Consider the following 17,698-nt stretch of genomic DNA (forward strand, 5'->3'; position numbering starts at 1 on the left):
TTTTCAGAAATTGAACCTCTGAGTTGGAAAATTATAGTTTCCAGTGGTAGAAAGACTCTTCTGAGTCTTTTTGTTTCAATACATATATTCTCTATAATAAAAAAAAAAACCCTTCCACCAACAAGAAAGCCAATTATTTAAAGATATATATTTTATCATCTTTCTTCCTGACTCTAGCCCAATAATGCACCAATACCCAACCAAGAAAAAGGCATGTTCTGTCTCCAGGGCAGCCCTGTGGTAACGACCCTCTGACCTCTGATTCTCTCCTGCGATCCAGGCCTCTCCGATGAAGGTGGACCCAGGTCAGAAGGAGCACCAAAGGCCAAATCGAAAGCACGGAAGCGGTTAGAAAGCCAGGGAGGCCCCAAGCCAGGGACAGTGAGATCAACGAGCAGCGACAGGTAAAGAGGGGGAGCAGCCCCCAGCGGCCCCTGTGCAGGGTGGTGGCCCTTCAAGTCACAGCACTGCCCATGAGGCCCTTTCTGCTGACTGATGACACCATGGGCTGGCCCCTTGACCAGCCACAGCTGAGGGTCAGCGTCCAGCTCCTCTCTGAGGATCTCCAGAGAGCACAGCCCGCCAGGGAGGGCCCCGACAAATGGGCGACCTCACTAGCAATCCAACAAGTGCTCATCAAAATACATTAAGGGACTTTTTTTTTTTTTTGCTCACCAGATTGACAGAGATTTTTTTTAAAACAAAAATGCTCAATGAGAATGACAGGAAATAGGTACTCTCCAATACTTGTGGTGGGAATAGAAACAGGTACAGCCTTTCTGGATGGCAGTTCAGTATCATATGTCAATGAATATTTGTTGAAGCCCATTGATTTGTGAGTGGAGCCCCTAAGATTCTGTCCCTCAAGCACCATCATGCATGCTCCTGTGTGGAGAGCAAGGGGACACATGTCCAGGCTCCATTAATTCACTCAGCACACATTCTTGGAGCACCTGGCACTGAGCTGGGTGTTGGGGATATGGAGATGACCTTTAGGGGGTTCACAGGCCAGTGGGGAAGGCCAACAAGGACATCCTAGGAATTAGAGCATTCCAGAGTGGCAGGTGATGCAGAAGAATGAGGGGTTCCACGCACCCCACGCCTGGGGCAGGGAGGGTCTCAAACATCAGGGAACCCCAAGCCATGCCTCATAAATCAAGTGAGTATTGGCCTAGCAAGAGAGGGGCAGCACGCACTCATGCTTTAATCCCACAGACTCTTATTGAGCCCCTCCTACGTGACAAGGCCTCTACCCTCGTGGACTTTACATTCTAGTGTGGAGAAACAGACAGTAAACCTATAAACAAATAAGCATATTAAATCATTTCCAATAATAACAAGTGCTGTAAGGAAACTGAAAAGAAGATAAATGATGGGGGTGGGGTGGATAGGTCTACTTTGAGGAGGGGTGGCATCAAGGAAGGCTTCTTTGAGGAAGTGGCATTGGGACGAGGTTTGAATGAATGAGAAACAGCCCCTCTGACAGCGGGGCCAACAGGGGCAAAGGCTGGAGAGAGAGAGAGAGAGAGAAAGAGAGAGGGCTGGCCCGTTGACACAGTGGTTATGTTTGTGTGTTCTGCTTTGGCCACCTGGGGTTCACCGGTTCGGATCCTGGGCGTGGACCTACTCACCACTCATCAAGCCATGCTGAGGCGGCGTCCCACATGGAAGAACTAGAAGGACCTACAACTAGGATATACAACTGTGTACCGGGGCTTTGGGGAGAAAAAAGAAAAACAGGAAGATTGGCAACGGATGTTAGTGCGGGGCCAGTCTTCCTAAAAAAATTTAAAAGATATTATTGAGAAAAATATTTTTTGAAAAAAAGAGAGAGCGTCCCGAGGGCAAGAAAAAATAGAGGGGGCGAGGGTGGGCCGGGAGGAGGCTGGAGGGGTCAGCAGGGCCAGGGCCTGTGGATAGGAGTTTCAGCCTTGTCCTCAGGCGTGGGGAGCCAGGGTGGGGTCCTTTAGGCAGAGAGTGACATTATCTGGATTTGCACTTTAGAAAGATAAATAGGGCCGGCCCGTGGCTTAGCCGTTAAGTGCGCACGCTCCGCTGCTGGCGGCCCGGGTTCGGATCCCGGGCGCTCACTGAGGCACCACTTCTCCGGCCATGCTGAGGCCGCGTCCCACATACAGCAACTAGAAGGATGTGCAACTATGACATACAACTATCTACTGGGGCTTTGGGGGAAAATAAATAAATAAAATTATTTAAAAAAAAAAAGATAAATAATGCCTCACAAACACCTCCTGTGTGTCATTGGCATTAAAACTCACAACTGTCACAAGTTCACAAGTGACAGTAAAATCAATGAATCACCAAAGTAGTCATTCATAAAAGTTTACTGTGCACACAGCAAAAAGACTGCTTGCAAACTGGAAGCACTCACACCAAAACGTGGAATGAGGCTCAGGGCATGTGGTTATAAGGCAGCTTATATAGTAGGAGGCCGTGACTGCCTGTTCTTCACAGTGACTGGTTATAATACTAGAATTTTCTTAAATCGTAGGGACTTGGTCAGTGGTTACCTCATATCAACCTTGGGAAACAGTTCAGATTTTGCTTATGATTTCCTGAGGAGTAAGCAAGAAATGACCCAGGTCAAGTTAGTCTTGCAAAATAAGCTAAACTAAACTTTGTATGACTAAACTAGTTTTGTCTGCTCAGGAAATTTTCTAGATTGGTCTCCGTTTGTTTTTTAACACAACAACCCATGAGGTAGGGCTGTCTGACTGGAGAACCCAAGCTCTGTGGGGGTGGGGGGTGACTCCTGCACTTCCCCTCCCTCCCCCATGATGGATGGGGGATGGGGGAAGACAGGCTTATGAGCTCAGATGCGCAGGAAAATGCCAGACAGAATAGGCCCAGTTCAGTGGTGATCCTTTTACGGTGACTCTTCTCTTCTAGGATTACTTCGGGCTCCTTGGAAAGTCCTTCTACTTCCGAAGCCAATCCCGAGGGGCGTTACCACTCAACAGGCTCTGACCAGGACCCTGTGGCAGACAGAGAAGGCAGCCCGGTCTGGGGCAGCAGCCCCTTTCAGCTCACAGCTTCCTCGGATGAAGACATCATTGACTTGAAGTAAACAGAGTCCGAATCGAGTTCGCCATCTTTAATTTTCTTATGGAGGTTTACACTCTTAAACCAGTTCTGACATCATTTCTCAACAAAATGTGGCTTTTAGCCTGTCGTGATCTATTGGACCAAACCTTCTGCATACTCGGCCAGTTTGGGTCACTCTCTAATGTCCGGTGCCATCTTTCTTGACCTTTGTTTCTTTCTGTTCAGGAACCATCAGTCCCCTTGTAATAAAGGTGGTAGATTTCATTGAGGTTTTAGATTGAAACTTTGAATAAATCAAAAATGTTCATTCTTATTTACTGCAACCTTCTCTTATATTTTATATACTTAGATGGAAAAATTATTTTTTCATTACAGTTTTGATTTATGTCACATAATGTGTTTCTTTTATAAAGAAAAGCCATTGCTTTTAAATTTTATTATAAATAAGTTTTCTTTCTGCACCTTTGGCCCCGGTTACTGTTTCAGTTCACTGTGCTCGGAACCAGCTGCGTTCCTGCCTAGAGACTTTTGAGAAAAGCTGAATGGTTGGATCTTAGACACTCCTGCTTCTTCCTCCTTGTGTCTCACAAAAAATAATAAGGTATAGGAGCTTGTTAAGTCTTAAGATTATTTTGTTTGGTTTTCTGGTTACTCTGAAATCATATAACCAGGGAACAGTTACTCCTTGTCATTGAAATCATCACTCTCAAATTCCCTCCTCTTGTTCGGGTCTGCTTTGCACTTTCGCCTGAACCAAATGATTATCCTTCCTCTTGTCACTTATCTGCCTTCCATGGCTCCCTCCTCAAAGTGAGAAAATGTGGGTTTGGCCAAGTGCAAATGAAACAGCAAAACGTCAGCCTCTAGCCAGGGGAGAGCAAAGGGGGAAAGTCTAGTTTCACTGACACTAAAAATTTTAATCTGTGTGAAGAAGGTAATTTACCCTTGGCTTTAGTCTGATGGATTCCACCTTATTATCTCTCTTCTTGCCTATATTACCCATCAAAAGAAACTTGAAATCATTTCCCCTGTTAAAGTGGCTCTGAGGTTTTCTGCAGGTCTTCTCCATGAGTGCAGAGAGCTGTGATTGACATGACTTTGACCTACAGACTTGACAGGAGCTGGGATCCTACCTTCTAGCTCCCCTCTCTGCCTATTGCACAAGTGATTCAACGTGATGAATCCAAGCTGAGGGCTGCCTGGTTCCCTTCAGCAGAAGGCGAGAGTAATCAAGACAGTGCTTTTTAGGGCTGCCCAGGTGGGGTGTTAATCACCAAACATGTCTTCTCATATCTTTACAGCATTCCGCACTCCCATTCTTCTTTTGCGTTTTGTATGCCCTTCTCATATCTAGGGCAGAACATATGGTCGACTACATACTGGATCTCGACATCACCAAAAGTTTTGTGAATTAGGTTTTATTATTCTTGCTTTTCAAATAAGGAAACCGAGGTTAAGAAAGGGACAGTGATTTAAACCTGTGAGTTCTCTGACCCCAGAGCTGTGCTCTCTCCCCTGTGCACCCTACAGAGCCAGGTCTTGTGTCAGTTGGGTCTGGCTGGTGTTTTTCATGTTAAACTAATTTGTCAGCTTTATGAGCTTGTATGTGTGTTTTTCCTGTCCTCTTTTTTTTCTGAAGTTTCTTGCTTCTCAGCCTGGAATAGAAAAACCAAGGGCTATTTAGACCATTCTTCCCAAGAGACTGGCAGCATCAGAGCCACCCCATGATTCGACAAGAGTCACAGATCTGAGGAGAAAATGTAGAAAGGGCGAGAGATGGACCCTACTAAACAGACTGATGTGCTCAGCTTGTAAAAGGGGGCAGGAGGCTGCTCTGGCAGCGGTATCTGCTTATGAAGGCCAAGATATGAACACTCATGGGAAGGGAGACCACCGGCCAGAGGGCAGGAGCAGGTTTGCAGGAATCCATGGCTCAGAGGGCTGGCTGGCCCTTGCTGGGCTCACTGGAGCATCCTGTCTACATAAGCCTCTCTGCATGCAGCAGTCTGCCCACCGAGTCTGAGGCATTCATCCACTCTGCAAACACCAAGTGCCCACTGTCTGGAGGAGGAGGTCACGTCCATTGGGGGACGGAGAGAAGCAAACAGGTGGTCACAAAGCAGTGATAACTGCTCTGATAAGAATTTATAACTGGAGCACAAGATGCCAGTGGAAGCACAAGGAGGGGGGGGTCCCCTAAGTCTTTAAAGATAGTACAATCAGGTGACTGCACTAGACCAAACAACTATCTTAATCACACTGGCTAGCGTTTGAGTGCTTCCCATGTATCTGGGCTTTTATATACATTGCCCCTACTCAAAACTCTGCTGAAGATAGATATTGTCTTCCTCACGTAGATGTGAGGAAACGGGCCCAGCAAGGGCTTAGAAGCCAAGCCTCTTACTCTCAGATCCCTGGTTCTTTCCAGAATTACACAGCCCTCGACCACAGCTGCCTGCGCCCAGACAGTGTTGGGTACAAATGGCCAGATTCTAAAGAGCCCTAACCTCATCATCCTCACCTCCAGCAGTGTCTTGGGTGCACACGTAGAGAGGTTGGCTATTAACATGCGCAAGGTCTCAAAGTTGAGAGGTATTAAGATGAAGATTCAAGAGTCAGGATTACCTGTCGAGTGGAACTTAACAGGGAGCGTGGAGCTCACCATTTAAGCCCAGATCGGTCACACACGTGCGGCATGGGGACCTCCCCGCGCCCCGCGCCCCCCGCCCCCATACTCACACGCAGGTCCTCCGCGTCTGGAGGTCCTAGTCGTCGTTGGCTCCGCAGCAGTCAGCAATCTGGGGGCCCTGAGTCGTGACCCGCACGGAGGTGGGAGGCGGCGCGCAAAACCACGCCTCAGTCCCCCTGCAGCGCAGCAGGAGCACGGGGCCAGGCTCGGAGAAGAAAGCAGCCCAGGACAGTCGTTTGGAGGCGTTCCGCCCTGAGGCTCTCAGTGGGCAGAGCTGGGCCAGGCAGATGGTGCAGGCTCCTCCAACCCAGGCCCCAGGGCAGCGGTTAACAGAGCAGGAACCTCAGACCGGATCAGGGAGGACAGCAGCCGGGAGTAGGGGCGGGAAGTCCTGGGCTTGGCCCACGTGCTCCGCCTTCGTCCGGCTCCTAACCCCGTTGGCTGAAGCTCGATTGCGAGGCAGCTCCAGGCACTAGCCTTCCACCCTCATTGGCCGGCTCAGCTTGAGGCAGCTTTCTGATCCCGCCTCCGGGCTCGCACCACACTCCTATTGGATGGTTGTGCCCCAGGCCGAGAGGCACCTCCAGGTACAAACTCCGCCCCGCCTATACATTGGATAGCTCCTTCCTAGGGGCGGTTCCTGCGTGCTTCGCCAACCGGCTCTTTGCTTCCATTGGCCGGCTTTGATTTGAAGGGCGGCTCCTAGTGCAGTCGCTGACTCCGCCTTGCGTTTCTATTGGCTGCTCCCAGTCCCGTGGCCGTCCCGGTCCCGCCCCCTCGCCGGCCATTGGCCGGCTCTGCGGTGAGAGGCCGGTGCCGGCCGCACTCGCGTGGCCTGTGGCAGTTCGGCTGTCAGGGCGGACGGAGCAAGCGTTGGCCCCGGACATGACGCCTGAGGATCAGGAGACCCAGCCGCTCCTGGGGCGGCCCGGCGGCAGGTGAGCGGGCGGAGGTGGGACCCGGGCCCGGGGGCGTGGCCTCGCCCCTCCGCTGCGCCCAGGCCGGCGCCGCTCACCGACCGCCCGTCCCCGCAGCGCTCCCCGCGGCCGCCGCGTCTTCCTCGCCGCCTTCGCCGCCGCCCTGGGCCCGCTCAGCTTCGGCTTCGCGCTCGGCTACAGCTCCCCGGCCATCCCGAGCCTGCAGCGCGCCGCGCCCCCGGCGCCGCGCCTCGACGCCGCCGCCGCCTCCTGGTTCGGGGTGAGGCCTCGGGCTCACCCTCCACCCCGCCTGGGACCCTCCTCCCCCAGCCCCAAGACGGGCGCCGGGACCCTCTGCGCCCGCCCCCACGGTGGTCACTGGGCCCCTCCACGTCCACCTCCTCGGACGGGCGCCGGGACCCTCCCCTTACCTGCTTCGGGCGGGCACTGAGACCCTCCGACCAGTACGTCCCGGCTCCCCTGCCAGCGGTCGCCTTCTCCCCGCCCTCCAGCCAGGGACCCCCCTCCCCTTCCCTCCGAGGCCGCTGGGGGTGGGGCGGAGGGCGAGGTAGGGTCGCGGCCCGTCCTCACTCGGCGGTCGCCCCTGCCCCCCAGGCCATCGTGACCCTGGGCGCCGCGGCGGGGGGCGTGCTGGGCGGCTGGCTCGTGGACCGCGCCGGGCGCAAGCTGAGCCTCCTGCTCTGCACCGTGCCCTTCGTGGTCGGCTTTGCCATCATCACCGCGGCCCAGGACGTGTGGATGCTGCTCGGGGGCCGCCTCCTCACCGGCGTGGCCTGCGGCATTGCCTCGTTGGTGGCTCCGGTGAGTGTCCCCCAGCCTCGCGCCCTGGGACCCAGGAGAAGGAGCAGACCTGGGGCGTGGTTCTCCCTGGCTGCGGCTTCTTGGGGGCCTGGCCCCTGCCTCTTATCTGCTTTATCAGAAACGTGAAGTTCTTTGTCCACGCACAACTAGTCAGTGGTGCAGCTATTACTCAAACCCAGGATTGTGCCACTTAACCAGGCCTCTCTTTCACTCTACAAATAAGACAGCATCGGGGATGGTCAACGGCAGCCTCACAGTATGGCTTAGATGGCCCCTGTCATTCAGACCACTGACTACAGTTTAGCAGGAAAATCCGGTTCTGGTTTGTCCTCAGGGGCAAAGTCTACTGGGACCTGCTGCTCCCCAACCAGTCCTCCAGCTGCTTCCGGCTCACTGTCTCCTGACCCAGCACTGCCCAGGCTGACTTTGGAGCTCTACACACCTGGGTGAAATCCTGGCTCTACCACTGACAGGGCAGAGCACCTGTCTGGGCCTCAGTTTCCTCCCCTGTAAAATGGGAACCGGGGCATTACCTCATGTGATGGTTGTGAGCATTCAGTGAGACTCTGCACATACGGCCCTGGCACGGTTTGTGGAAGCTCTTGGACCTGGCAGCTGGCATTGCTGAGTGACCAGTGGACTGCTGCTGGGCGTTGGCTTTGATGATCAACCACCTACCCCCAACCTGGTCAAGATGGAGAGCAGCAGCTCAAGGTCCTCCCTGGTCATCCCCTTGCACCTGCCACTCATTTCACGGCATTTGCTGGGCAGCAGGCAGCAGCTGGATTGGGTTTTATGTTTTTGGTTTTTTTACTGGGCAGAAACACATCTGTCTTAATCATGAGCATAAGGTATGGAATACCCTAGAAGTGCAGGAAGCCTTTCTGGCCCCTGAGCCCAGAGGGACCAGTGACATCACTGGTAGCGACTGAGGTGAAGAGTTCCTGCTTTCACTCCAAGGGCACCTCTCCAATTGTGGTCCTTGGGCCAGCAGCCTGGGTGTCACCTGGAGCTAGTTAGAAAGGCAGAGTCTCAGGCCCCACCCCAGACTGCTGCTTCAGAATCTGCATTTTATCAACGGTATTCATACAATTAAATGAAAGTTGGAAAAGCTCTGTGCCCTCCCCCCACACACACATGCACACAGCAGCCACGTGTATACCCTTAATCCCTTTAAACACCTGCTGCACATCACTTGGTGGGGGGCGGGGAGCGTGGGGAGGGCTCTGCTGACTTGGGACCTGCAATTAGGGGCCCTCTAGGCCTGCAGCAGCTCCAGTTGAGGCTCCGCTCGGCTCTGATTGGCTGAAGCTTTTCAGTTTTAAGAACGCTGCGACCCCAAGTAAAGTCTCATCTTAATTGCTGACAGGTCTATATCTCCGAAATTGCCTACCCTGCAGTGCGGGGGCTGCTGGGCTCCTGTGTGCAGCTGATGGTCGTCACAGGCATCCTCCTGGCCTACCTTGCAGGTACAGTTTTCACCTTCTCTCTTGATCCCTGTTAGTGGCTGCGTGGCCGTTTTACAGATATAGAAACTGAAGTTCAGAGAGGTCAAGAGACTTGCCCGAGGTCACACAGCCAGTGCCCAAGGTGCCAGGTTCCCAGACTGCCTTCCTGAGACCTTGGGATATGTGGATCTTGTGACTAAGTTCCAAAGAAAGCTGGAGAAGGTGATTTCTCATCTTTCTAGGGTGGAAGCCCATTCCAGGGGTGTGGGGCAGGCTGACTGGTTAGGTAATGTAATGACAAACTGAGGATTCCTTGGGGGGATGGGGCACCCCGAAAATCTTCAGCCCAGGAGCTTAGAGGACCCAAGCCTATCTCCCTCAGAAATATCAGTGCTGGATTTGCAGCATGAAAGAGGTGGGGTCCAGGGGACCCGAGGATCAGGGCTGGGGCCAGCATGAGGAAGCTTCCAGAGGCAGACATGTTTTCACCAGAACTGGGGTAGAAAGAAGGCAGGCTTCAAATCTGACAGTCCCAGGTTAGAGGACGGCCTCTGGAACTTACTAGCTATGTGGCCTTGGCCTAGTCACGCTGCCCTGGGAGCCTCACTTTCCCATCTTTAAGTGGAGACAACCCCAGCTAGTCTAAGGCTGCTGAGGGACTAAATTAAGTGACACATGAAAAGTGCCCACTTACCATCTTAACTCCAATTCAGAGTGCTGCCAGCATCTGGCTGCCCTGGGGCCCAGCAGTGCCAAAGCCCCTGCCGTGTACAGACATTGACATTCGGGACACACGTGTGGGTGTTGATATGCCCATAGAATTACCTCCAGTTCATCACAATCTGCACTTTCTTTTATTTATTTTTTTTTTGTGAGGAAGATCAGCCCTGAGCTAATATCCGTGCTAATCCTCCTCTTTTTGCTGAGGAAGACCAGCTCTGAGCTAACATCTATTGCCAATCCTCCTCGTTTCCCACCCCCCCCAAAGCCCCAGGAGATAGTTGTATGTCATAGTTGCACATCCTTCTAGTTGCTGTATGTGGGACGCGGCCTCAGCATGGCCGGAGAAGCAGTGCATTGGTGCGCGCCCGGGATCCGAACCCGGGCCGCCAGCAGCGGAGAGCGCGCTCTTAACCGCTAAGCCATGGGGCCAGCGCACAATCTGCACTTTCACTGATCAATTTCTGTGACTTTTGATCCACTGGCGTTCACTGAAAAGTCTCCCCAACTCTGTGCCCCTTCCTCTCCGAAGGAGCCAGCCTTGCCTGCTGGTGGCCCTGTGGAGAGAGTCTGTGCGTGTGTGAGGTCTACGCATATTTATTCTCCCCCCACTTCCTTTTAGACAAGTAGGGCCATGTCACACCACGTCCATACATATCGAGCGCCTCATTCTTTGTTTAATGATTACGTAAATATTCACGGAGCAAATGTAGCATAATGGTATACCCACCCTCATTTCTACAACGTTTATCAACAATAATGACAATATCAGAACAAACACGAGGGTAGCCATGCAGAGCTAGTGAGGTCCCACCCTTTAAACTGAGTCCCTGGGGTTGCTGAGGGGGCAGGCATTCTCCAAGAAGGGCCAGGCTGGCTCACCCTGGCTCTGACGTCTGACACCCCCCACCAGGCTGGGTCCTGGAGTGGCGCTGGCTGGCCGTGCTGGGCTGCGTGCCCCCCTCCTTCATGCTGCTGCTCATGTGCTGCATGCCCGAGACCCCACGCTTCCTGCTGACTCAGCACAAGCGCCAGGAAGCCACGGCCGCCCTGCAGTTCCTGTGGGGCTCTGAGCAGGGCTGGGAAGAGCCTCCTGTCGGGGCTGAGCACCAGGTGAGGGGCTGGAAGCCAGAGCTGGGGGGAGGCGACAGTGCAGCCAGGGGAGGTACGCGCGCACGCGGGCAGTGTTGTCCTGTGTACGAGCGAGCAAAGGCCTGCTCAAGCCCCACTACTTGGCTGGGGCCCAGCCTCGATCGTCCCATCCCAGGAAGAGCAAGGCCAGGCCTGGGTCAGAGGGAAATGCACGTGCAGACTCAAGGACTTGGATTTTAAATGGGGAGTTGTGGGGCAGAGGAAAAGATTGAGTCTCTGTCGCTTACCTGCTCTGTGACCTTCCCACCTGTAAGCCTTAGTTTCTTCATCTGTAAAGCGGGAGTCATAGCGTGTGCGTGGTGGTGGTAAGGATTCAGTGGGCTGGGAAAGGCATTCAGCCCAGGCCCAGGCCCGAGGCTGGTGGGATTCTGGAACCCCTGGCTCTTTGCCCTGTAATCTTTGTGGCTCCCCCAACAAATCAGGAAGGGCCATGAGGAGGTGAGGATCGTGCCACCCTACAGCTGGGGAGGCTAAAGTGAGGCGAGGACCTGTCTGGACCTGAGGCCCAGGACAAGAAGTGAGCTGAGGCTCACTCTCTCCACCAGGCCTTAGGACAGTGGGCTCAGAGGCAGGGTGCCCCTCGGAGGAGGGTAGAGAGAAACACTGATGCCCGGTCTCTGTCTGAGCAGGGCTTCCACCTGGCCCAGCTGAGGCGTCCTGGCATCTACAAGCCCTTCATCATTGGTGTTTTGCTGATGGCCTTCCAGCAGCTGTCAGGCATCAACGCTGTCATGTTCTATGCGGAGACCATCTTTGAGGAGGCCAAGTTCAAGGTAAAGAGGCTTCTGCCCTGACCTGCCTCATCTGGATGCCATGTGGCTGGGGCCTAGTCCTGGGGTCTTTGCCCTAACCCCCTCAGCCCATCTCCCCAGGACAGCAGCCTGGCCTCAGTCGTCGTGGGTGTCATCCAGGTGCTGTTCACGGCCGTGGCAGCCCTCATCATGGACAGAGCTGGGCGGAGGCTGCTCCTGGCCTTGTCAGGTAAGGCCCGAGGCTGCGGGCTCAGCCCTATGTGTGGGGGGTGGCGTGGGCCAGGCTCCCCACTGCAGGCTAGAGGGTCTTTGCTGCGGCCACCACGTTGCGGGAGGAGGACAGCCGAGCATCCCTGAGAACAAGGCGGAGATTTAACGGGAGCTCTCACTGAGCGTTCGCTCTAGGCCAGGCCTGTGCTAATGGCATCACCGCATCATGCTTTAACCTTTGCAATGAACGTAAAAGAAGGCGCCATCAGGGGCCCAGTTTACGATGAGGAAACTGAGGGTCCAGGAGGTGAAGTGACTCGGAAGCTTGTGGTCTTTTTGGGCAATTGACTTACCTCTCTGAGCGTCGGTTTCCCCTCTGTGAAATGGGCGTAATGGTGGGCCATTGTGAGGATCAGGAGACGATCCACGTGTGCCAAGGCCCTCCACGTGTGCTGAGGCCCACGGAGCACTTGGTACTGTCGGGGACGTGGAGCTTAAAATAAATAGTGCTGCTGCCGCTGTCACTGCAGCTCCTGCTTCCTCCGGCCAGGGAGGGTCTCCTTCCGGAGCTTCTTGGAGTTTGCTGTGATTTGAGGTCCAAGCCGGGGCTGGTAGAGCCGGGGTGGGTGCTGCCCAGTTAGGTCTCCCAGATACTGCTCACTGCCCCTCTCAGAGGCATCCAGGCTACATGGCTATGGCCACACTGCACTGGGATTCCAGCCCCATGTGCCACACGCCTGGGCTGCGGCCGCTTCCCCTAACGTCCTGCCCCCTACCGCCCTCCGCTTGCAGGTGTGGTCATGGTGTTCAGCACCAGTGCCTTTGGTGCCTACTTCAAGCTGACCCAGGGTGCCCCCAGCAACTCCTCGCACATGGACCTCCTGGCACCCATCTCCATGGAGCCTGTGGAGGCCAGTGTGGGGCTGGCCTGGCTAGCAGTGGGCAGCGTGTGCCTCTTCATCGCTGGTGAGAGGGGGCTCTGAGAGAGGGTGGTGGGGGCCAGTGGGGACACCCTGTCACCACCAGGTTCCTGCAGCTCCCAGCAAGTCCAGGCCTACCTGGCCTCATCTGTCCAACACGTAGGTCCCCAGCTTTGCGTTTATAGCTCTGACCACGTGCTAGGCACCAAGCTAAGCCCTTCTCTGCTCCTTTCACTTCATCCCCACAACACCCCTGTGAACAGGCCCCATCATCATCCCATTCTATAAAGAAAACCCTGACACGTATGAAGTGAAGGGACTGGCCCAAGACCTCACAGCAGGAAGGCACAGAGCTGGTGGGCCCAGACTGGAGTCCAGGCCCCTTCAGCCCACGGCCGGGCAGCCCTGCGAGGCTTCAGCCCAGGGGGTCTGCAGCTAGCCAAGGGGTCCAGCCCCTGTGGGCTCTGGTGTCTGTCTTGCTCCCACAGGCTTTGCTGTGGGCTGGGGGCCCATCCCCTGGCTCCTCATGTCTGAGATCTTCCCTCTGCACGTCAAGGGCGTGGCCACCGGTGTCTGTGTCCTTACCAACTGGCTTATGGCCTTTCTGGTGACAAAAGAGTTCAGCAGCCTCATGGTGAGTGCAGGCCGTGATGGCCTCCCCTTCACACAGTCAACAGAGAAGCACTTTTTAGAATTATTGTCCTTGCAAAAGGTGAAGGGTCAGTGGCCTTGCATGCAGGCTGAGGCCCCACCATCCGGGGACACCAGCCGTCTTGGTCAGGGGTAAGGGGGAGACGAGACAGGCCGCGGCAGGCCAGGATCCCAGGCTGTGGCCGCTCGGGGCCTTCAGGCTGTCTTGGTGGTTGGGCAGCAGGGCTGGCCTCCCCCATTGGACATGGACTGGGAAGGGGGGCTGTCAAGGCATTCGTCCAGGCATTCACTCCCCCCAGGTCTCCTGGAACATGCCGTGTCCAGGCCTGTTCAAGGTGCTAGAGATGGCAATGACTGAGATGGACAGGGTCCCCTTTATGCAAGGGCTGGGACAGCAGTGGACAGTGGTGGGAGAACAAACCACCAGGAGGCTGGGCTGGGGCGAGGGGCGGCAGGTCACGAGAGACGTGGATGCCCAGAGCTGGCCCGGAGTCTGTGCAGGGCCTGGGCCCACTCAGGCAGGGCTGCCCCCTTAGGAAGCACATCGGGAAGACAAGGGCAGAGGCCTGGGGGTGGAAACTACTTGCTGGGGGTTTGGAGGGGACCAATAGTGAAGGAGGGCAGAGGAGGCAAAGGACCCAACAGTGACCCGGGGGTGTACAGTGTCCGAGAGGCCAAAAGAAGGGCTTCAAGGAGGAAATGAGGGGAGGAGTCACCAGGTCCCAGAGCAAGAGGAGCTGAGAAGGGAGGGAGCTTTGGCTCTGGCACCTGGAGGTCATTGGGGCTGGGCTGGGAGAGTGGACAGGCTCTGACCAAGGGGAACTGCTCACTCTTCCCTCCATGCCAGTGGGCCCTGAGTGTCCCCATGTGTCACACTGCCCCATCTTAACCTGCTGCTAGCTCACCATTTCCCTCTGGCACCAAGAAGAGAGACTCTTCTGGCGGCAGGAACCTCAGAGGGCAGGTCCAAAGCTGAGTGCAGAGGGTGGGTTTGTGGGCCCTGGATTCAGACCCCGGGGGCAGGAGCCCAGCTGTCGCTTGATAGCGGGTCTCTGAGCTGGGGGCAGTCACTTCATCACAGTGAGCCTGTTTCCCCAGCCACACCACAACCACACCTGGACAGTGCTTGGCCCAGGCTTCTAGATGACTGAGCCAGACCCTCCTCTACTCCCCTGAGCCTGGGGGGCTGGGGCCTCGGCTCGTGATCGTGTGAGGGCTTCTGACCCTCTGCCGCGTCCACATATGGCCTTTCCCCTCTCTCTGCAGGAGGTGCTCAGGCCCTACGGTGCCTTCTGGCTTGCCTCTGCCTTCTGCATCCTCAGTGTCCTTTTCACTTTGTTCTGTGTCCCTGAAACCAAAGGAAAGACTTTAGAACAAATCACAGCCCATTTTGAGGGGTGATGGCAGCCCCTTCCCATGAGTGGCTGCCCCTCCTAGCTGGGCCGGCTTTGGGCTTCAGAGGGGATGGAGCCCGCCTGTGACTCTGAGCTGTGCCTCAACTGGAGCCTGGAACCCCTGCCTGCCCCCAGACTCCCAGGGAGCCGGGATCCAGAACCATAGCCCCTTGGAGCCTTGTCCTCCAGGGTCCCTCCTTCCTGCCCAGCTCTCTACAGCCCAGTGAACCACGAGTGTGAGGTTGCCAGCCCCTGGATCCAGTTCCAGCTGCTTCTCTGCGACTCAGGAGGAGGGAACATCTCGGAGGGGCTTCACTGCCCTGTGGTCCGTCCTCCGTGAGCCATCTCTGTCATGACACGAAAGCGACAGCGGAAGGAGACCCTTGGCTCCTTGTTTTCTGGAGGAGATGCTTTTGGAGGCTGGTTGATGGCCCATGGTTTCTCCTCTCATGTGGCTGCATTATCAGGAAGGACTTTGTTTGCCAAATAAAAATTTGACTCAGAAAATCAGGCCATGGCCTCTTTGCGTGAGCCACAGTCTGAGAAGGGCATTTTCCTATCCCTTGCATAAACCGGGCCTCCCACAGACTGGGCCTGGCCAAGAACCTCTACGGACTTACTTTCTCATGGTCAGCCAGGCTTACCTTTGGCACTTGGAGATCATTTCTGGCTCCTTCCTTGGGATCAGTCCCCTGGATCACTAGTCATCAAATCCTGTTGAGTTTTCAGGGGGGAAAAAAAAATCTCTCTTTTTCTATTGACTTTAATGGAGCCAGAAGTCTTTTACAAATTACTTTTATTATTCATTATATAATTAATACGTTTATTGTAGAAAATTGAAAAACAGGCTTATTTATTTTTATAGCAGTTAGCGATCTGCTAGGCACTGTCCTAAGCACTTTATAACCATTAACTTATTTATTTGGATAAATAATAATTATTCTCAGCTGTACGTTTCCAGAGGTAACCTCTGTTAAGAATTGGGCTCTGTCTTGAAAGAGCTCTCTCCCAACACACACACATCACTACACAGGAGTGGGACACCATACTTCCCATTCCATCACCTGCTTTATTCATTTCCCAGGCTGTGCGGCCCGAGCACATGCCCACTTGGGCATCTTCTATTAAAGCCTTGTAATGAGACCAGAGAGCGGGGGAGTGGAAGTACAGTGTGGTCCAGGGCAGGATGGTGGGGAGAGCAAGACCCCAGGTTTGGTTTCTGGAAGATCCTGCAGTAGCTGCTCTGATTTTGGTAAAATGTGCTAAGTAACACATAGGACAGCTTTCAACTTGAGCAAAATCCAAATTCCTTGGGGCCTTCCAGAACTGAGGTCACGTCCACATGCGGGCACATCTTCCGTGTCGAATACTGCATACCTACATTCTCATTCTTAGTGCCTGCAGAGTGGTCCATCGATTGGGTTGAGAACCGCATTCTACTGTTGCGGGGTGGAGTGTCGGTGAGTGTCAGTGAGGTCAAGTTTTTTCATGGAGTGATTCATGGTTTTTACATCCCTATTGATTTTCTGTCCATTTGTTCTATCAATTATTGAGAGAGAGGTGTTGAAATCTCCACCTACAAGTGTGGATCCATCTCTCCTTGCTGTTCTGTCAGGTTTTGCTTTATGCACCTTGAAGCTCTGTTATTAGGTGTGTGTATATTTAGGACTGTTACATTCTCCTGATAGTTTTGTCCTTTATCATTATGAAATGACCTTCTTTATCCCTGGTAATAGTCCTTGTTCTGAGGTCTACTTTGTCTGATACTAATATAACCACTCCAGCTTTCTTTTGATTAGTGTTTTGACAATCATTTAAAATTCTATCTTATTCACTGTTCTTTTTAATAGCAACCTATACTTTTCCTTTCGATGGAATGCCTTTTTGGGTTTCTCTGAGGATACAGATTTTCACTTTAAAACATGAGCTTTATGAAGGCATTATTTACATACCATAAAATTCAACAATTGTAGGCATAAAATTTGATGACTTAGGTCAAATGTACACAGCTGGGTGCCCACCACCACAATCAAGATATATGACATTTTCATCACCCCAACTGAAATGTTCCCTCATGTCCCTTTGCAGTCAGTCTCCTCCCTCCAGCTATGGCCCTGGCAACCACAGGTGTGTTCTGTCCCTGTAGTTTTGCCTCTTCTAGAGTTTCATAAAAATGGAATCATAGTTTGTAGATCTTTGTGTCTGGCTTCTTAGCACGGTGCTTTTTAGATTAATCCATGTTGTTGCATGCATCAGTAGTTCGTTTCTTTTTACTCTTGAGTAGTACTCCATTGGACATTGGCTAGTTCGAATTTTTGGCTGCTATGAATAAGGCTGCTATAAACATTTGCATACAAGTCTTTGTGTAGAGTGGAATGGCTGGGTCATATGGTAAATTTATGTTTAAGTATTTTAAGAAGTTGCCAAACTGTTTTCCAAAGTGGTTGTACAATTTTGCACCCCCACCAGCAGTGTATGAGAGTTCCCGTTGCTCCACATCCTCAACAACACTTAGTATTCACTATTATGAATAAAACTATACATTTTAACTTTTTGAAAGTTGTCTTCTATTCTCTGATTTCCTCTGGAATCAGTTATGTTGTTTATTTTTGTACTTCTGTGTTATGCTGCTGATTTATCTCAAATATCTGGGGAGCTTTGGTTGTCCATATTTAGGAATGAAGAACTAGGGGGTTTAACTGCAGTAGCTGGTGTATGCTTCCCCTTCCCTACCTGTCTTCAGTTCTGTTATGGATTTGTTCCCTTTTATACATCTCTGTGAAGAGAAGAGGAGGTAAATGTGTAAGTTGAGTCTACCAGCTTGGAGTGGAAGCTTTCTTCATTCTTTTAATGACGATGTAGTATTTGTTTGCCACTGGAGCCATGGTGTGTGGCAAAGAGTAGGTGTTCAAATATTTGTTGAATTTAAGATTCATTGTATAAATATATCAGAACTT

The 17,698-nt window shown here is 53.1% G+C and overlaps 2 protein-coding genes across 5 annotated transcripts in view; both read left to right on the top strand.

The window, feature by feature from the left end:
* The window catches only part of GARNL3 (GTPase activating Rap/RanGAP domain like 3), a 152,626-nt gene extending 149,134 nt beyond the window's left edge, over positions 1-3,492 (top strand). The window contains exons 29-30 of the mRNA XM_058524085.1: positions 281-404; positions 2,911-3,492. Coding sequence (XP_058380068.1) covers positions 281-404; positions 2,911-3,088 — 302 coding nt within the window. The 3' untranslated portion in view covers positions 3,089-3,492. The remainder of the gene's footprint in view (positions 1-280; positions 405-2,910) is intronic.
* Positions 3,493-6,584: 3,092 nt separating this feature from the next.
* SLC2A8 (solute carrier family 2 member 8) lies at positions 6,585-17,300 on the top strand. Of its 4 annotated transcripts, XM_058524087.1 has the most exons (10): positions 6,585-6,693; positions 6,790-6,952; positions 7,288-7,494; positions 8,864-8,963; positions 10,576-10,775; positions 11,444-11,587; positions 11,687-11,795; positions 12,569-12,742; positions 13,185-13,330; positions 14,614-17,300. In XM_058524087.1, exons 1-10 carry the CDS (start codon positions 6,641-6,643, stop codon positions 14,746-14,748), a joined length of 1,431 nt encoding a protein of 476 aa, XP_058380070.1. In that variant the 5' UTR covers positions 6,585-6,640; the 3' UTR covers positions 14,749-17,300. The 4 variants fall into 4 exon arrangements, with proteins under 4 accessions (XP_058380070.1, XP_058380073.1, XP_058380071.1 ...); XM_058524090.1 differs by lacking the exon at positions 13,185-13,330 and having other exon boundaries at positions 14,614-14,699; XM_058524088.1 differs by lacking the exon at positions 6,585-6,693 and having other exon boundaries at positions 6,904-7,136.
* The last annotated feature ends 398 nt before the right edge of the window (positions 17,301-17,698 follow it).

Source organism: Diceros bicornis, chromosome 28 (genome assembly GCF_020826845.1).
Source record: "Diceros bicornis minor isolate mBicDic1 chromosome 28, mDicBic1.mat.cur, whole genome shotgun sequence".
Taxonomy (NCBI): Eukaryota; Metazoa; Chordata; class Mammalia; order Perissodactyla; family Rhinocerotidae; genus Diceros; species Diceros bicornis.

Coding starts and splice junctions, on each gene's coding strand:
- SLC2A8 (XM_058524087.1), top strand. CDS start 6,641: ATGACGCCTGAGGATCAGGAGACCCAGCCGCTCCTGGGGCGGCCCGGC. Junction 6,953..7,287: donor CCGCCGCCTCCTGGTTCGGG/GTGAGGCCTCGG, acceptor CCTGCCCCCCAG/GCCATCGTGACCCTGGGCGC. Junction 11,588..11,686: donor TTGAGGAGGCCAAGTTCAAG/GTAAAGAGGCTT, acceptor CCATCTCCCCAG/GACAGCAGCCTGGCCTCAGT.